At 36.2% G+C, this 20,534-nt stretch overlaps 1 protein-coding gene across 11 annotated transcripts in view; it reads left to right on the top strand.

Moving 5' to 3' along the window:
- Nucleotides 1-20,534, top strand: part of STAU2 (staufen double-stranded RNA binding protein 2) — a 452,577-nt gene that overhangs the window by 61,500 nt on the left and 370,543 nt on the right. For all 11 annotated transcript variants that reach the window (XM_072604884.1, XM_072604882.1, XM_072604888.1 and 8 more), the window contains one exon: nucleotides 4,032-4,167. In XM_072604884.1, the coding sequence (XP_072460985.1) occupies nucleotides 4,032-4,167 (136 nt within the window). The remainder of the gene's footprint in view (nucleotides 1-4,031; nucleotides 4,168-20,534) is intronic.

The following is a 20,534-nucleotide window of genomic DNA, read 5'->3' as shown; positions in this document are numbered from 1 at the left end:
TTAGCAGAGTGCTCCATTTACCTCTCTAGGGTTTTGTTTTTAAGAGTTAGGAAGAAGCAGCATATTCACACAGGCATTCACTTATTAATTTGCTAGTTTACCCACCACTATTCTAGGCATCATTTGGTTTCAGAAGAAGATGCAATTTCTGACCTCAAAGAGTTTACAATCTCTTTAATCTTTCATATACATACAGGCTCATTCACATAAATACTTATTCACTTCCATACTTTGCCATAAGTGTGTTAGGTAAAGGAGACTGAATGGGTCAACCTGCTCAATTTTTCTGAGTCTTTTCTTTCATTTCTAAGACTCCTCTGGTTTACCCTAATCTGTTTTCCCCCATTCTGACCCTCTGTCTATATCGTTTATATTCTTTTGTCACAAAAACAGTGAGTGTGTTAGATTGACTCTTCTACTTTCAGTTTATTCTTATACCAGAAGTGAATAATCAACTTATTTTTCATGTTCATAATCAAAATGACATTCATAGTCATTTTGCAGATGATGAGAAATTAAATTCCCCTGGGACAAATGGGAATTATTTAGATATCTGTTAACTTCTTTAATGTTTCTGGATTATAATCATCATTTTCACTGAACATTTGTTGGGCTCTTACTTGTGTTATTCAGGGTTCTGGGTACTTGGGGTACAAAGAAATATAATATGTAGTCCCTTCCATAAATTACAATTTAGCTATTTGGGAAGCTAAGACATAAACAAAATAGGGTAAATAAAAATGCAATGTATTTAAGTGCTAAATGAAATGATGTAACAGCAATAAGTGCTGTAGGAATTTCAAGGGTGGAATAATCACTGAGGACTGGTGCAGCTGGGTTAGGCTTCATGGAGAAGTAATGGGTAGGATTTAGACAAATGGAAAGGAAGGGAGGTAGCTAGAGTAAAACTCATGAACAAAGTTGAGAGGCCTGAGAAGTAAGGAGATGATGTATTGGGAAAACAGCGTGTAGCTAGCTTAACTCAAGCAGAGGGTTTCTGTGGTGATTCTTCTTGGAGTTTGTGGCCTCCGTCAAAGCTCAGTTCAGGTTCTGTCTCCTGGGGGAGGCCTTTCTTAATTCCCCCAGTTCTTCTTCTTGAAATTGCTTTGTATTTGTGTGTGTGTGTTCATGTTTTATCTCTCTGTTCAGATAGGATTCTTGAGGCCAAGGACAGTTTCATGTCATCGTTGTGTCCTCAGAGCCTACTAGATGCTTAAGTAATGTTTGTTGAATTGACTTGATCCTCACCGGTGATGATACCCAACCTCTCTGCCTGTTTTAGCTAGATGACTCTCCTTTGAGTACTTTACACGCCAGCCAAATGGGGCTACTAATTATTGCTGGTTCTCATTTTACCCTCTCCCATTTCTGGTAGTCTTTGTTCACATTCCTCAGGCCCAGAGAGAACTCCCTCCCTTACCCCTTGCCTCTAATTGATTCCTTTTGGAGACCTTACTTTCCAAACCTTCCCTGACCCCTCCAGAGAGTGATTTCTGCTTCCTTAGATTCCTATTAGCCTTATTTTGGGCTTCTTGTACTTATCCCATTGTACCTCATATCATAGTTATTTACATATATACCTTGCCTCACTTCAACCTTCTCCATTAGATTACAGATTTCTCCAGAGCAGCTGAGTGGTATAGTGCATAGAGTATAGAGACCTGAGTTTGAAACTGCCTGAGACACTTAGTTATATCACCTTGAGTAAGTCACTTAACCTCTCTGCCTCTGGTGGTTGTTGTGAGGACCAAGTGAGTTAACATATGTAAAGTACTTTTCAAACTAAAAGGACGATATATAAATGATTTTTCATATAAAATATAAATGATATTTCTCTGTTGCCTTGCACATAGTAGGTATGTAATGTTTTTTAAAAAGTGAATTGAATGGAAATTTGGATGTCTGGTTAACATGTTTATATCCATTAGCCTAGAGACAAATTTAATAGCCATTTAAAGAATATAATTTAGAAGAGTAGAGTAGATATGGGTTATTGATTGTAAGGACTTATTAAATAATGACTCAGGTACTCCAACTGTTCCTCCTCTTTGTGCTTCCATGTCAAATGATAGTCGTTTGTAATAGATGACTTCATTATTATATTTGGTTTTACTTTACTTTCATACTTTTATTACCTTTTTTCATAGTTTGCCCCCTTCGTACCATATTTCCTCACTTAGTTGTTCTGCAATTCAGTAAGTACTATCAACGTGAGATGCTTTAGTTAGCACAGGTAGATTTAAGGTACCTTCTGGAGGAGAACTGATGCCCTGGCAACCCCTAGGGTTCATCCTGAAGAGGTCATTTTGGTTTTTCCTTTGTAGCAACAAGAAAACTTTTCTGTTTGCTGGGTATTATGTCTTAATTGTTTGTGAAGAAGGTGGCAAAGAGTTAAGATAGTATGTTACAGCATCTATTCTGAAAGTTATTTAGTGGACATTTTTTTTTTTTGTGGCACAGTTACTAAACAAGGGGTATTTCAAAACACTATTGCTTTTACTACTTTTCATTTGGTGAGCTCTCAATAAATGTTTCTTAAATTGAATGGAACTGAAACAGTTTGTCCTTTCCCAAGTAAGTTTGGACAGCTCTCAAGTGTCTAAATTAAAAACCTCATCTCTTTGGGCTGTAGTTTCCTCACCTGTTAATTTAGGAGTTTAAGAGAGGCTTATTAGTGTCTGGGGTCAGGCAGGTGGTAGGGAGGGTGTCTCCTACTCTGCCCTTGCCAGAGCACAGCTGAGCATTCAGTTTAGGGTAGCACATTTTAGAAATGGCATTGAAAAGTTGGAGAGTGCCTGGAAGAGGGGAACTGGTATGATAAAAGTTCCAAGACCATGCAATAATGAGGAGTAGTTGAAGAATTTAGGGTGTTGAACTTGGAGAAAAGAAGACCTGGGGGAAGCTAATGGACGAGAGAATAATTTTGTTGTGCTTGGACTCAGAAGACTGATCTAACAGCAGCAGGTAGGAGTTGCAGAGGCCAAATTAGATTTGATGTAAGGAAAAACTTCCTCAAAACTAGAGCAGCCTGGGAAGAAGTAGATTCCATTTCACTGGAGATCTAAAGGAGAATCAGGATGAATTGTTGGTTTTGTTGTAGAAGAAATTCCTGTTCTAGTAACTTGAGTTTGTATTAGATGATCCCTGAAGCTCCTTTCAGCTCTGAGTTTCTGTGATTTTGTGATGAGGTGAACTCCAAGGTCTAACACTTGGGAGTGATAGGGGAACAGAATGAAGGTTTGACCTGCTCTAATATTATGTGTTCTAAATAGGGATTTTTTTTTTTTTTTTTTTACTATACCGTTGTACTTTGTATTCTAAGAATAGAACACCAAATCTAAAAGAGGTTGAATCATTTTATGCATTCATGCAATACATGTCATTAGGAACAGCATGATCTTATACAAGTTATCCTTATTGAGTTATTTAAATTTAATTCTTAAAGTTATTTGTATCATGGCATTTACCAAACTGTCTTTGTATAACATTCTAAAAAACGTCTTTTTATCGCTGATGTTTAATTTCTTAATTAAGTATATAGCTAGATCTCAATTAGTGTGAGTAATGAATCCCTTGAAGTGGTCTGTCTCATCATTTGGATTTTCATTGCATATTTCCTTTGGGTTAGATTCATATTTTTACTTAACAATTATATTTTTATAAGATATTAATTATATTTAATAATGTATCTATCATAGTTTACCTATAATTATAATTTTGAATAGTACATTTTTGAACAATGTGAAGAAACTTTTGAGAGTTGTGTGCTTTATTCCTTTGGAATGGCTAGCCAGAAAGCCCTAGATCAAAAACTCAGAAAAAGAAAGAATAAGGACTACTTCTGTACTTTGTCTTTTCTATTCTGATAGTAGTTATATTCCTGGACTAAGAAAATCATGCAAATGGTTCTCTATACAGTATCTCACTGTCCTCCATTTCAACTTTTTACTCATTATAATAAAATAGTTGTAAGTATAGATTGTATTCTTGATTTAGAAATATTTACATGCATTTTTCTTTTACTTAAACAGGCAGTATAACTCCAACAGTGGAACTAAATGGTCTTGCTATGAAAAGGGGAGAGCCTGCCATCTACAGGCCTTTAGATCCAAAGCCATTCCCAAATTACAGAGCAAATTACAACTTTCGGGGCATGTACAATCAGAGGTTTGTATGTCTTCAATTGCTTTTTGCTTTGATTTTATTATAATTTGTTTAAATTATCATTTTATTTATTTAAAACATTGTTACATGTAAAAACAATTAACATTTATTTTTTAAAGCTGTGAGTTCCAAATTCTATCCCTTCTTCTTTCTCTAACATCCCTCATTGAAAAGATATTATATTTGATATTATATGTTTGATTTTATATTTTGATATTTGATATTACATATGCAATTTGATATTATATGTGCAAAACATATCCATAAATCATGTTATAAAAGAAACTATAGACAAAAAAAATCACAGGAAAAATAAAGAAAGTAAAAAAAGTGTGTTTCAATCTGTATTCGGACACCATCAGTTCTTTCTCTGGGAATGGATAGCATTTTTCATCATAAGTCCTTCAGAGTTGTCTTGGATCGTATCACTGAGAATAGCTAAGTCATTCACAGCTGATCATCTTACAATATTGCTGTTACTTTGTACACAGTGCATTTCACTTTGTATCAGCCCATACAAGTCTTGATAGGTTTTTTTGAGAGCATCTTGCCCATCTTTTCTTATAGTATTCCATCCTAATTACATATCATACCTTGTTCAGCTATTCTCCAATTGATGGGCATCCCCTCAATTTCTAATTCTTTGCCCCTAGAAAAGAGCTGCTATTAATATTTTTGTGCAGATAGGCCATTTTCCTTTTTTTTACATCTCTTTTGGAATACAGACCTGGTAGTGGTATTGATTAAGTCAAAGGGTATGTATGGTTTTATAACCCTTTGGTCGTAGTTCCAAATTGCCCTACATAATGGTTGAATTAGTTCACAGCTCCACCAATAGCGCATTAATGTCTCATTTTCCCCACATGCCCTCCAACATTTGTCATTTACTTTTTCTGTCCTGTTAGCCATTCTAATAGGTATGAAGTAGTACCTTGGACTTGTTTTAATTTGCATTTCTCTAATCAGTAGTGAGTTTGAGTATTTTTCCGTTATGGCTATCGATAGCTTAAATTGTCATTAAAAAAACCCCTCATCTTATGTTCTCCATGTACTCCATATTCTAGCCAAACTGGATTGGTCCCTGAACTTTTTTTTCTTTGAAAAGTTTTCTTTTTTTTTTTTTAAATTAAGAACCCAGAAGTCATCATTATCTCAATGCTATCAACACAAGGTAGAATCCTGTTTGTGTCATCATCTCCACTTTTGAGATTTCTCTTTCTTTAAGATTTAGCTCACCTTTTCTGACCAGACCATGTGAAAATGTTATTTCCTTCCTGAAATATCTAACTTTTCTAGTTCTATCTCATTTTTCTGTTCTTGCCTTGTCATAAAATATTTATTTTTGTATGTGTTGCATCTTTTCTCTAAAACTATAAGCCTCTCTCTGCTTTTTTTTTTCGTTTTCAGCATTCACAAGATTTTGAGTTCCAAATTTCTTCCTCTCTCCTTTCCCTCCCTCTCCCCAAGATGACAGGCAATCTGGTATATGTACATGCATAATGTACATGTACATGCATGATCATATTAAACATTTCTACATTAGTCATGCTGTGAAAGAAGAATCAGAACAAAAGGAAAAAACCATGAAAAAGGAAAAACAGAAGAGAAAATAGTAGTATGCCTCAATCGGCATTCAGACTCCATAGTTCCTTCTCTAGCTGTGGATAGCTTTTTCCGTCATGAATCTCTTGGAATTATCTTAGATTCTTGCATTGCTGAGAAGAGCTAAATCTATCAAAGATGATCACTGCACAATATTGCTGCTATTGTCTACAATGTTCTCTTGGTTCTGCTTGATTCACTTAGCATCAATTCGTGAAAGTCTTTCCAGGTTTTTCTGAAATTCACCTGCTCACCATTTCTTACGGAACAATACTATTCCATTACCTTCATATACCACAACTTATTCAGCCATTCCCCAGTTGATGGGCTTTCCCTTAATTTAAATATTTTTGTACATGTAGGTCCCTTTCCCTTTTTTATGATTTCTTTGGGATGCAGACCTAGTAGTAGTATTGCTGGATCAATGGGTATGCAAGTTTTATAGCCTTTGGGCATAGCTCCAAATTGTTCTCCAGAATGGTAGGATCAGTTCACAACTCCACCAATAATGCATTAGTGTTTCAATTTTCCCATATCTTCTCCAACATTTATCATTTTCCTGTTTTGTGATGTTAGTCAATCTGATAGGTGTGATGTGGTGCTTCAGAGTTGTTTTGATTTGCATTTCCGTAATCAATAGTGATTTAGAACATTTTTTCATATGATTGTAGATAGTTTTAATTTCTTCATCTGAAAGCTTCCTGTTCATGTCCTTTGACCATTTATCAATTGGGAAATGACTTGTATTTGACTCAGTTCTCTAAATATTTTTTAGCAATAAGGCCTTTATTAGAGATATTGGCTGCAAAAACTATTTCCCAGCTTTCTGTTTCCCTTCTAATATTAGTTGCATTGGCTTTGTTTGTGCAAAACCTTTTAAATTTAATGTAATCAAAATTATCCATTTTGCATTTCCTAATGTTCTCTCTTGCTTGGTCATAAATTCTTCCCTTCTTCATAGATCTGATAAGTAAACTATTCCTTGATCTCCTAATTTGCTTATAGTTTCATCTGTTTGTCTAAGCCATGTACCTATTTTGACCTTTCCTTGGTATACAATGTAAGATATTGGTCAATGCCTAGTTTCTGCCATACCGTTTTCCATTTTTTCTAGTAGTTTTTGTCAAATCCTGAGTTCTTATCTCAGAAACTGTAGTCCTTGTGTTTATCAAACAGCAAATTATTATAGTCATTGACTATTGTGTGAACCTAACCTATTCCATTGATTCACTACTCTATTTCTTAGCCATTACCAAGTAGTTTTGATGAATGCTGCTTTATAATGCAATTTTAGATCTGGTAAGGCTACCTTCTCTTGCATTTCTTTTCATCAGTTACCTTGATAATTTGGATGACTAAATATACAACCTGCATTTAGATGCTCAATATGTCCCTAGTACTGTGTTAAGTACTAGTATTACAAAAATATAAAACTGAGGGAACATAGTGGTCTAGCCCTGGTCCCAGGCAAGGGCAGCTTCCATTATTGGAGCCCTAGCCTAAAGGCCCTGGAGGAATTGAGCTGTTGATCTGGATCTCAGCCCTGAGTGGCAGCCCTAGGGTGAGGAGGAGAGCTAGCTGGTGTGGTGGAGCTGAAGGTAGTTGTAGAGAGGGAATTCTACTGCCAGATTCTGGGCAGAAAAGAGTGCTTGTAGTTGCTCCCAGACCAGAGTGCAGATCAGGAGAGGAGTAAACTCCTCTCCCTTGATTGTGCCACCTTGGAGGAACTGAGAACTTACAGGTCCCCAGAGTGTACCCTCCTCTTGACAAAGAATTCAAAAGTCAAGTAACTGGCTGGGAAAATGCCCCCCAAAGGAAAAAAGAATAAGACAATAGAAGGTTACTTTCTTGGTAAGCAGGTATTTTCTTCCATCCTTTTGGATGAGGAAGAACAATGCATACCATCAGAGGAAGACATAAAAGTCAAGTCTTCTGCATCCAAAACTTCCAAAATAAATATGCAATGGTCTCAGACCATGGAAGAGCTCAAAAAGGATTTTGAAAATTAAGTAAGAGAGGTGGAGGAAAAATGAGAGTGATGCAAGAAAATCATGAAAAACAAGTAAATAGCTTGCTAAAGGAGACCCAAAATATGCTGAAGAAATTAACACCTTTAAAAATAGACTAACCGAAATGACAAAAGAGGTCCAAAAAACCAGTGAGGAGAAGAACGCTTCAAAAAGCAGAATTAGCCAAATGGAAAAGGAGGTTAAGAAGCTCTCTGAAGAAAATAGTTCTTTAAAAATTAGAATGGAGCAGATGGAAGCTAATGACTTTATGAGAAACCAAGAAATTACAAAACAAAACCAAAAGAATGAAAAAATGGAAGATAATGTGAAATGTCTCATTGGAAAAACAAGTGACCTGGAAAACAGATTCAGAAGAGACAATTTAAAAATTATGGGACTACCTGAAAGCCCATGATCAAAAAAGAGCCTAGACATCATCTTTCATGAAATTATCAAGGAAAACTACCCTGATATTCTGGAACCAGAGGGTAAAATAAATACTGAAAGAATCTACCGATCACCTCCTGAAAGAAATCCAAAAAGAAAAACTCCTAGGAATATTGTAGCCAAATTCCAGAGTTCCCAGGTCAAGGAGAAAATATTGCAAGCAGCCAGAAAGAAACAATTCAAGTATTGTGGAAATACAATCAGGATAACACAAGATCTAGCAGCTTCTACATTAACGGATCAAAGGGCTTGGAATAGGATATTCCAGAAGTCAAAGGAACTAGGACTAAAACCAAGAATCATCTACTCAGCAAAACTGAGGTAAATACTTCAGGGGAAAAAATGGTCTTTCAATGAAATAGAGGACTTTCAAGCATTCTTGATGAAAAGACCAGAGCTGAAAAGAAAATTTGACTTTCAAAAACAAGAATGAAGAAAAGCATGAAAAGGTAAACAGGAAAGAGAAATCATAAGGGACTTACTAAAGTTGAACTGTTTACATTCCTATATGGAAAGATAATATTTTTAACTCTTGAAACTTTTCTCAGTATCTGGGTAGTTGAAAGGATTATACACATGCACACACACACACACACACACACACACACACACACACACACACACACACACATAGACAGAGGGCACAGAGTGAGTTGAATAAGAAGGGATGATATCTAAAAGAATAAATTTGAAGAGAGAGAGGAATATAATGGGAGGAGAAAAGGAGAAATGGGAATGGGGCAAATTATCTCTCGTAAAAAAGGCAAGAAAAAGCTTTTTCAATGGAGGGGAAAAGGGGGAACATGAAGGGAAAAAGTGAAGCATCCTCTCATCACATTTGGTTTAAGGAGGGAATAACAGGCACACTCAATTTGGTATGAAAATCTGTCTTACACTACAGGAAAGTAGGAGAGAAGGGGATAAGTGGAATGTGGGGGGATGATAGAAGGGAGGGCAAATGAGAGGAGGGAGATAATTAGAAGTAAACACTTTTGGGGAGGGATAAGGTCAAAAGAGAGAGTAGAATAAATGGTAAATGGGGGGGCAAGATAGGATGGAGGGAAATATAGTTAGTCTTTCACAGCATGACTATTATGGAAGTCTTTAGCAAAACTATACATGTATAGCCTGTATTGAATTGCTTGCCTCCACAGTGGGGATGGGTGTGGAGGGAAGAAGGGAGAGATGTTAGAACTCAAGGTTTTAGGAAGGAATGTTGAGAATTATTTTTGCATGTAAGTTGGAAACAAGAAATACAGGTAATGGAGTATAGAAATCTATCCTGCCGTACAAGAAAAGAGACACGATGGGGATAAGGGAAGGGAGGGGTCTGATAGAAGGGAGGGTAGATTGGAGGAAGGAGTAACTAGAATGCATAGTGTTTTGGGGTGGGGGAGGGGAGAGATGGGGAGAAAATTTGAAACTCAAAATCTTGTGGAAATGAATGTTGGAAACTAAAAATAAATAAATAAATATTTTAAAAAAGAAAAATACCAAATACATACATACATACATACATACATACATACATACATACATACATACATATATATATATATTTATATACATATATATATATATATATGTATAAAACCAACCCAGTCCTTGCTCTTGGAAGCTTGCCTCGAAAACAATATGTCTAGGGGAGTGATGATCAAGGAGGGATGTTTTGGTCAGAGAAGTCACAGAGTTTGTGAGTGGAGTCAGTATGTGATTGATCTGTCCTTACTGGGAATGGTAGTGATGGTGTGATTCCTATTTCCAGAGCAAGAAGTGGAAAGCCCAGTGGTGTAGGGAACATGTCCTGAGAAGTGGCCTGGAGTGAAAATAGCTTGGCAATAACTATGTAGGGGTCCACATTGAACTAGAAATAATGAATCCTCATCAGAGTCTCAAGGCCCCAGGGTGGCAGGTGTAATGTTATTTATGTTAATAAGAGTTAAATATCTTCCCCACCCATTCATGGGCTTGTCCATTAAGGGAAGCTTGATTAGGGGAGATTTGTTTTGTAGGAATGCCCACACCTTTTGTTAATTTCTAATGAGGCACTGGTTCTAAAGGGTTGTGATGCCCTCTGGCTCTGAAAAGTGTACATATACTCTGAAGTGGGGTTTTGTTTTGGGGCTTACTCATTGGAAATGTTTGCTTAGCCAGATGAGACTCTGGGAAGTTGCTAAGTATCACCCCTTACTCCCGCTTTGAAAACTCAAATATTGGTGCTTCTCTCTCTGGTAACTATGTATGTATGTAATGGTCAGACAGTTGGATCTGTCTGTTGATTTGTGACTTATGTATTGCTTATGGTCAGAAAGTTGGAAGCCCTGTCTGTTGGTCTTTATTTCTCTATTTGTATTTTCTCTGAAGTTCAGGGTGCTGACTTTTCCCCTGAACTAAGTGAATGATATACGTGCTTGATTAAAGTAGATTGTTGCCTTCTCAAAAGTTGCCTTTCCTTTCAGAAAAGCAGATCAAAGAACCTGTGATAGCAGGCCATCCTGGATGTTTCAGGGTGCTTGCTTTTATAGTAGGTAAAGTGCCAGGTTGCAGGTAGTATCTGGGGAACATAATGTTCCATCCCCACTATCATCCTATGTCTCTTCTACCTTTTATAATTAAATTCCTGGAAAAGACCTTCATAGATATCTCTACCTCTTCTCTCACTCTCTTCTCAACCCCTTACAATCTGGCCTCTGACCATATCATTCCACTGAAACTGCTCTTTCCAAAGTTACTGATGGTCTCTTATTTGCCAAATCTTATGACCTTTTCTCAGTTCTCATTCTCCTTGACCTCTTGGCGACCTGTGACACTGTTGCTTACTTTGTCCTTGAAACTCCCTTTTCTTTAGGCCTTTGGAACGCCATGCTCTCCTGGCTCTCCTGCCTCTCTGACTGCTGCTTTTTTGGATTGTCTTTCAGATCATGTCCTCTAACTGTCAGTATCTCTCAAGATTCAATCCTAGGCCCTCTTCTTTTTCTCCTTCAGTACTACTATACTTAGTGATCTCATCAACTTCCATGGATTTAATTACCATCTCTGTGCTGGTGATTCTCAGTTCTGCCTGTATTACCCAAATCTCTGCTGACCTTTAGTCTCTCATCTCCAACTGCCCTTCAGACATGGAAGGATATCCAGTAGACATCTTAAACTCAGCATATCCAAAATAGAACTCATTATCTTTTCCCTTTAACCTCCTCCTTTCCCCCCTTCCTTTTTATTATGGAGGGCAACACCATCTTCCCAGTCCCTCACGCTTGCAACTTAGGAACTGTCGTCCTGAATTCCTCACTATCTCGCACTTCCCGTATCTGAGCTTTTACCAACGCCTGTTGATTTCGCCTTTGTAACATCTCCTGAATATGTCCGTTTCTTTTCTTTGACGTTGTCACCATTCCAGGGCAGGCACTTATCCCCTCATGCTTAGATTATTGCAGTGGCCTGCTCATGGGTCTGCCTGCCTCAATTCTCTCCCCATTTCAACTCATCCTCCGTTCTGCCACTAAAGTGATTTTTCTCAAGCACAGGTCTAATTACATGACTCCAAACCACCCCCTTCCCCCAACCTTCATAAACTCTACCACTGCCTATTGCCCTCAGGAGTAAATCTAAAATGCTCTGTTTGGCATTTAAAGTGCTTCATAATCTAGCCCCCTCCTACTTTTCAGTTCTTCCTAACACATATTCTTCAGTCCAATGACACTGGTTTTCTAGCTGTTCCAAGAACATGACACTGTCTTTCAGCTCCAGGCATTCTTCTGGTTGTCCCTTATTCTTGAAACACTCTCCTTTTTCCATTCTCTATTGACCTCACTGGCTTCCTTTAAGTCACAACTAGCTCTCTCATCTTGTACCTGTGAAGGTAGTTTTTGTTTTTGGACTCAAGGCTAAGACTAGATTTATCACTATTAAATTTCCTCTTTGGCTCAAGGTTCTATCCTTTTGAGATATTTTTGGGTCCTAACTTTGATAACTCATCAGCTATTGTCGTTTATGTTTGCAGTGGTGTTTGCTTTTGCTTCTTAGGTATGTTGCAGTCTTCCATGATTACTTGTCGCATAAAATGATGTATCTTGTCTTTGGGCATAGCTCCTTTATTCATCTCCTCAGAGAGAACCTTTGAATCTTCCTTACTTTTAGCTACTGCTTATTTTGCTCTTCTGATTTTATTTGTAGTAAGACTCTCAATATAGACAGCATTACATTTCACTAGCAGGGATTCATTGATCATTGTAAAAAAAATGACACAGCAAAAGTATCAAGAGTAAAATTATTGTTTTTGACAATCTAAGACTTGAGTGATTTATTGTACCCTCTGTTCCCTTTTCTGCCATTTAGTCATTTTTGCTGTAGAAGGGGAAAGAAAATGCATAAAATTGTTTTATACTTTTATGTTTTATGGGTTTACTGTGTCCATTTGTCTGTTTATGAGCCTCTCTGTACTTAGTCAATTTGGTCCTCAGACTGCAGACACATACTCTATCTCTAGAACTGTTCTTGAATTGTTTCAAGCTCAGTAGAACCTTTCAGAGCCTATGTTCTGTGAATATTTGAGAACACAAGGTCATTTCCATGGCACAGTGAGGAATTGAAATAGGATTTTTTTGGGGGAAGATACTGTGTTTTCATGAGCACATCTATTATGTATAATGTTATGGTGCTTTATCTGGACATTTTGTTTTATATTGATTTTTGATACCACATTGAAATTGTCTTAAAAGTTTGATTTTCTTAGTGTTTTTAGAAATATCTGGGAGATTTGTGAAGTATCTTTGTAGTTTATTTTTGTTTAGTAAACCATGGAAACTGAAAATATTAAAGTTAGCTTTAAAGTGGAAAAAACTTTGAAAGACTTAAAGACAGCTGAAATTTTACATAATGAAAATAGCTAGCATATTACATTTCAGAGGACTACTTTATAAAATTAAAAAAAATCCCTAAAACCAAGTATACTCTATGATAGTCATTGTTGTGTTGACAGAATACTAAGATTCTTTCTTTCTTCCTCCCTCCCTTCCTCCCTTCCTCCCTTCCTCCCTTCCTCCCTTCCTCCCTTCCTCCCTTCCTCCCTTCCTTCCTTCCTTCCTTCCTTCCTTCCTTCCTTCCTTCCTTCCTTCCTTCCTCCATCCCTCCCTTTCTCTTGAATTTTTAGTATAAGAAATTTCTGCTTTTAATTAAAATACATTCCCCCAAAGCATATCCAAAAGCATAAAACTGATCATTTTGATCTCATCTATTGTTATGGTTGTTAATTCTGGGTAAGCTCAAAATTGCCCACTTTTACCACTAGATGGCACATCTTGACCGCTAAAGTGAAATACTATCCTTACACAGGGCTAGTTTAAAAGATCTGGGGAAACATATAAGAAACATATAAATGGCTTTATTAAGCGTCTTAGAACTGAAATACCGGCATTATTAAGGGAGCATTAGATTGATGAAATGTGAAAAGATACTACTGGTTTTCACATTTCAACTACCCAATGCTTCCTTTGCCTGTATGAATATAATGTCTTCCACCCCCCTGACCCCTCCCCCCCCCCCCCCCCCCCGCACTGTGCTAACTTACCTTGCTTAGGTTGCACCTCTAAATTTTATTTTAAGATCAAACTTTTTATTTACTGTCTAAAGGGCTATCTTTTCCTCTTACCTCATACAAATAAAATGTATGCAGGAACTTTATGATCATCTTCAGGTGAATTGTACTTTGTGGAATAGCTTAAAAGACTAAAAAGTGAATTCCTGTAAGTAAAATAAGTTTTTCATTGATTTCTATGATAGAATTAAAAACATATGCTTATAGAAATTGTTCTAGTCATACTTAAGTATGTATCATGTTCTATATACCTTATTTATTCTAGAAGAAAAATATAGACTCCAAGATGGTAGAGTAACAGGAAGCAGTTCAGCCTAGCTATCCTCCACAATTGCTCCAACAAAGACCTAAAAGAGCACTGGAGTGAGTCCTTAAATGAAAGGGCAAATCACAGTGTCATTTTTCCAGTTCAAGCAATCATAGGGAGACAGGTCTAGGGACACTGGGGACAGGTTCTAGCCAGGGAATCACAGTGGGGAGCCTTCTGGGACTGGGACTGTACTGAGACCTGTGGCTATGATCTCTCAGGACCAGATGTATCAGGGGCTGGCCAGACCCGCTCTGTCACTTGTATCTCAGAGCTATGTGTCAGACCTAAGGCAGACTGAAGTGGGGACCCGTCCCTAATAGTGCACTAAGGCTGTGAACCGTGAAAGGTGCAGGAATGGAAGCCAGCATTCACTTTGCAATACTTGCACCTTTCCTCTGATGATTATCTCCCATTTATTTTGTACATAGCTTGTTTGTATAGTTGTTTGCATGTTCTCTCCCCTATTAAACTGTGAGCTTCTTGAGAACAGAGATTATCTTTTTGCCTTCATTTGTGTCCCCAGTGCTTAGCATGATGTCTGGTAGATAGTATGTGTCCAGAACCCAGACCAAGGGTTTCAGCTGAGTCACCAGGGAGTTCAGATCAAGGAACTTGTAGAGCCTTCCAGCTAGGTGACAGAATAGTTCCAACCAAGGGTAAGCCATATCAAGGTTAGGAAATTATAAAACTTGGACCAGGAAGTGATTAGACTTTGCCCTGGATCAAACTATTTTGGGTGATTGAAACCCTGGAGAAACCCAGCCTATGGAAAGGGAATTAATAGCTTAGTAAAAGAGGTACAAAATCTTACTCAAGTAACAGACTCCTTGAAAATTTGAATGGAATATTTGAATAGAAGTGAATGACTTCAATGAAACAGTAAGAAATATTAAAACAGAACTAAAAGCCTGAAAAAATAGAAGAAAATAAAAGTTATCTCTGATCAAAAAAAAATTGACCTGGGGAACAGATGAAGGAGAGATAATTTAAGAATCATTGGGCTGAAAGCAGTAAATTAAAAAAAAAGAGCTTGGACATCATATTTCAAAAAATTGTTGAAGAAAACTGCCCAGATTTATTACAACCTGAAGGAAAGTAGAAATTAGAATGAATTCTATGATCACCTTCCTGAAAGAAACTTTAGAATAAAAACTCCCAGGAACATTGAAGGCAATGTCCAGAGTTTCCAGGTAAAAGAAAAAAAATACTACAAGTTGGCAAGAAGAAAGATTTCAAATGACCAATTAGCTACAGTCAAGATCACACAAGATTTAGCAGCCACCGCTATAAAGTAGCAGAGAACTTAAAATACTGTATCTCCTCCCCTCATCTGTATAAACATGAATACACACACACACACACACACACACACACGCACAGAAGACTTTAAACATTGCTGATAACAAGAACACAACTGGGTGTAAGCTTTGAAACACAGCCCAGGAGTCAGGAGAGTCATAATGTAAGTAAGTAATTAGAAGGGACTAAATATGGTGAAGTGTTTACATTCTAACAGTAGGAGATGATAGAATTGTTTTCTCTGTACTGTGGCATCAGGGAGAGTTAAATCAGACAGAGGACCTGGGTGTGATTTTGCTAGTTTTTTTTTTTTAATGATCTTGAAAGACAAAAGGAAAAGGAATAACTAGAGGAAAAGGGAATGTGGGAGGAAGGATGGGAAAAATGATCTCACAATTAGAATGTACAAGTAAAGACTATGTCAGCAAGGAGGAAGAGGTGAGGGGGTGGAGCAGATGACACTGGAAGCAAAGATACAGACTTTGTTACCTGCTTTTAAGATTTTTTTGTTGACAGAACCTTAGAGTTAGATGAAAGAGAATTTTATCAGTAAAACTAAATCTAATAGATTTCCTTCTCTGTTAGTCATCAGCCAACAAGCATTTATTGACTGCATTTATTTATTGGTCAACCAGTTAACATTTAGTATGTACCAGGCATTGTGCTAGATCCTGGCAATATGAAATACAACATGAAACAGCCCTTCAAGGGCTCGCATTTTACTGGGGAGATGTAACATGTTCCTAGATAAATAAATACCGAATAATACAAATTAACTTCAGTGATGGATGACATGGGACATTGACAGCTGGAGGAAGGCCTCTGGAAGAATGTGGCATGAGTTGAGCCTTGAAAAGGAGCTCTGGGTTCTGAAATGTGATGTGAGGAAGGATGGAGGACAGTCTGTGTAAAAGGTACAGAGGTGGGAGATGTGCTAGATTAGGGAGGACTGAGCTGGATCAGGATCCCATCTGAGTCAAAATCTGGGCTCCAAAGTTAGGCAGAGAACCTTCAAACATTATACCAAACTTTAAGTAAGACTTTAACTATTTAAAAAATGCTGATAATATTTAACCACAATTTTGATGTATAGAGGTGAAATTTTTCAAAGCATGCCATAGTAAATTAGTTAAATATGTGCTTCTTCTAGAGCTTTAAAAAAACATTTTTCTACCAATACCTATAGACGCTAAGGAATTCTGTGTTTTTTTAAACCACTATAAGCAATATATTGCAAAATATATCAAACTATACTTTTTTCTCCCCAGTGAGGTGGGAGAAAAGGGAGGGTTTGAGAGATTATGTGATATTTTTTGTTTTGTTTTTCCTTTGGCAGTTATTTGAAATAAAATGAAATGTATGGTTAAGCATTTTCTCCTCATTGTTTGCCTCAGTTTGATTTCACAATTTTATGCTCTTAAGGAGAATGCTTTTATTAACTATATGTAGCAGAACGAGCTGTCATTCAATTTTAAAAGGTTTCAAAGGTCTCTGTAGAAAAGTGTAGTCACTTTCCCCCTTAATCTCTTAATACATATCTTTGTCTTTTCATAGTCTATATGCCTATATTCCAAATTGTAGCTGTTTTAGAATTTCAAAAGATGTCTAAGCCACTGGATTCCAAGGTTTTTAAAATCATGCACCCATATCACATGTTATAAAACATGTATAAAAATTAAAATAAAAAGAATGAGATGAAGAAGTAAACAATATTTTAAAAATAATTTTTATTTATTAGAACAAAAAACCTTTTTGCTCCCATACAGTACTACTAATAATTATATTTTTTAAATGAGAGCAATGTACTTAATATTTAATTTTTTCAAAATCTTCGTTTAACACTTTGCAATAAGTGATTCAAAGGTTTAATGCTCTCTTCAGTTTATTTTTGGTTCTTGATTTTATTGACTATCATAACTGAAAACAATGCTAACCTGAAAACACTACTAAATCACAATTCTCATTTTTCAATCCTATCAATTATGTGAAGGTTTGTAGATGAAATTTATTTAGCAAATTTTTGCCTAACCCAATGTCAATATGTTGTTCTTGCAGACTAGTTGGAAAGTATTATTTGTGTACATACACACACACACACACACACACACAAATCATTCAGTTCCCACTGAAACTCTTCATTTGGGCAATTTTTGATCTGTTTAGAAAATTCTGTCGTCAAGTTTAAGTGTGAATATTTGGGAATTTTTAATAAATGATGGATCATTTTTGGCAACAAAGGCTTAGCTTTTAAACGTCTTCTTAATCGTTATTGCTTCATACTGTTATTAGCTACTATTACAAGGCACTTAAATATACACAGGGTGAACTTAATCATTAATCATAGTGGATGTAAATCCATATTTCATATAATCTTCTGGATGGTTTAGAATTTCTTTTAGCTAAGTTCTTGCCAGATTTGATTAGACCAGCATTATTTTTACCTGAAAATATAGCTGATGAAAAGCTTGTAGGAAAGTGTTAGCTTTGTTATTTGTGTGTTTTTTGTTTGAGCTCACAGTATTAGTATTATCTTTACGCACATTTTCATTGCAGGAATATTTTATTTTGGAGGGGGAGAAGGCAAGGCAATTGGGGCTAAGTGACATATTGGATATTTTTAAAAAATAACTTTTTTCAATTAACACAGCTACTTTCTTTCCTCTCCCCTTCCCACCACTGGTGAAAAAATAAAAACAGAATCCTTGTAACAAATATGCATAGTTAATCAAAACAAATCCTCTCATTGGCTATATCTTTAAGATACATGTCTGCACCTTGAGTCAAGAGGTGAGTTGTATTGCCTCCTCATTGATACTCTGGAACTGTGAGTGGTTATTGCATTTATTAGAGTTCTTAAATCTTCCAAAGTTGTTTGTCTTTACAATGTTAATGTGATTATTTTCTTGGTTCTGCTTACTTCATTTTGTATCAGCTCATACTGTGTCTTCCTAGTTTTCTCTGAAACTGTCCATTTTATCATTTCTTACAACATCATAGTATTCCATTATATTCATATGCCATATTTTGTTCAGCCATTTCCAAGTTGATCTTTCCTTTCTTTGCCACCTCACATACACCAAAAAGCTTCTGTAATTAGCTTTGTACACATGGGTTCTTTTCCTTTCCTTTGGTCTCTCTGTGATATAGTCCTAGTAGTATAACTGAGTCAAAGAGTTTAGTGACTTTTGAGATAATTCACAATTCCATAAACAGTGTATAGTGTATATATTTTTCCTCAGCTCTTCCAACAGACATCATTTGTCTTTTTTGTCAACTTTTCCAGTCTGATGGATGTAAGGCAGAACCTCAGAGTTGCATTAATTTACATTTCTCTAGTTTTTAAGAAGAGTAATTTTTCATATGGTTTTTGGTAGCATAGACTCCTATCTTGGAAAATTATTGAGCAATCTTTTTAGATCACTTGTCTATTTTGTGAGGGTTGTGGCAATTACTTATATATCTTGGAGATGATACCTTTATTAAAGAAACTTATTGGAAAGATTTTTTCCAAGGTAACTTTCCTTTTTAATCTTACAAACAATTAGGCACTGATTAAAAAGCAGACATTGGTCACTGGAACAGATAAGGTATAAAATATTCAGAAACAAATGTATTTAGTAGCATGGTATTCAGTGAACATAAACAATTCAGCTTTCTGGGATAAGTACTCACTATTTGACAAAAACTGCTGGGAAAATTGGACAACAATATGAAAGAAAAACTAACACTTCACATCTTATGCTGAGATAAATTCCGTATAGATATGTGACCTGGCTATAAAAGGTTACATCATAAACAAGTTAGAGCAGCGTCCATCTTTGCCACTTACTACCTTATGGCTACAGACAAGTCTGCAGCTCTCTGGATGTTTGTACATGTAAAATAAGAGAATTGAACTAGATTATCTCTAAGATGCTCTCTAGATTTAAATTATGTGATTATATGATCATTTGGGACCTAACCATTCTCATTCTTTCATTTTTAAGCTTTCCCTCTCCATTGGCTTTTTTCTGTATGCCTACAAATATATTTAGGTCTCTCTTACCCTTAAAAAAAAACAACCCCTTCCTTTGTCCTTTCTGTTTATGTAAGATACAGTTTTTTTTTCCTCCTTTTCACTGACAAACATCTAGAACTATTAGTTTATACCTGCTGCCTCTAATTTTTTCACTACTAACTCAAATCTCTAATACACTTGAAATCTGATTTTGGTTCCTACCAGTGTTACTGGTCCTGGTCCTTTCAAGGTCACCAGTGACTTTCTCGTTGCTGAATCTGATGGTTTCTTTTTCAGTCTTCCTTCTTGACATTTTAGCAGTTGACATCTGTCCTCCCTTGGCTTCCATGGTTTTGTTTTGACCCAGTATTTTGACCATAGCCCTCCTTTCTCAGAATCAAACAGAATCTTAGAGTTGGAAGTGACTTTAGAGGACAACTAGTCCAATCTGTACCTGAACAGGAATTCTTTCTACCTCACCTTGAAGAAGTGGTCATTCCACCTTTGCTTTAAGACCTTGAGTGAGGGAAAAACCATTACTTTCCAGAACAATTTATTCCATGTTTGGATAACTCTGTCAAGAGTTTTGTTTTGTTTTGTTTTTTCCCTGACTTCAAATGCAAATTTGCCTCTGTGCCACTTTCAATCATTCCTGTTAGTTTTACCCTTTGAATCCATGCAGAAAAGGAGCAATCCCACTTCTACTTGATTGTTCTTTTACATAATAGACTCCAAGATATTTCATACTTCTTATAGTTATTTTGATTGAAATTTACCTTTCTATCGCTTCCTTCTAGCTTTTGTTGGTAAAGTATAGCAATACTGGTAATTTATATGGATTTATTTTATATTCTACAATTTTGCTAAATTGTTGAAGTTAATTTTTGAATTGCCTCTTAGGCAATTCTAAGTAATCATCATGTGATCTGTGAAAAGTGATAATTTTTTTTTCTCTTTTCCTATGCTTATTCTCTCAATTATTCTTTCTTGTCTAATTAAAAGTTATGTTAAGTAGTAGTAGTGATAATGGGCATCTTCATTTTACTCCCAATCTTATTAGAAAGACTTTTAACTTTTTCTATTGCATGGAATGTTAGCTCTTGGTTTTGCATA

Source organism: Notamacropus eugenii, chromosome 4 (assembly GCF_028372415.1).
Source record: "Notamacropus eugenii isolate mMacEug1 chromosome 4, mMacEug1.pri_v2, whole genome shotgun sequence".
Classification (NCBI taxonomy): Eukaryota; Metazoa; Chordata; class Mammalia; order Diprotodontia; family Macropodidae; genus Notamacropus; species Notamacropus eugenii.
The sequence above is the reverse complement of the archived record's forward strand: the minus strand, read 5'-3'. Positions and strand labels throughout refer to the sequence as shown.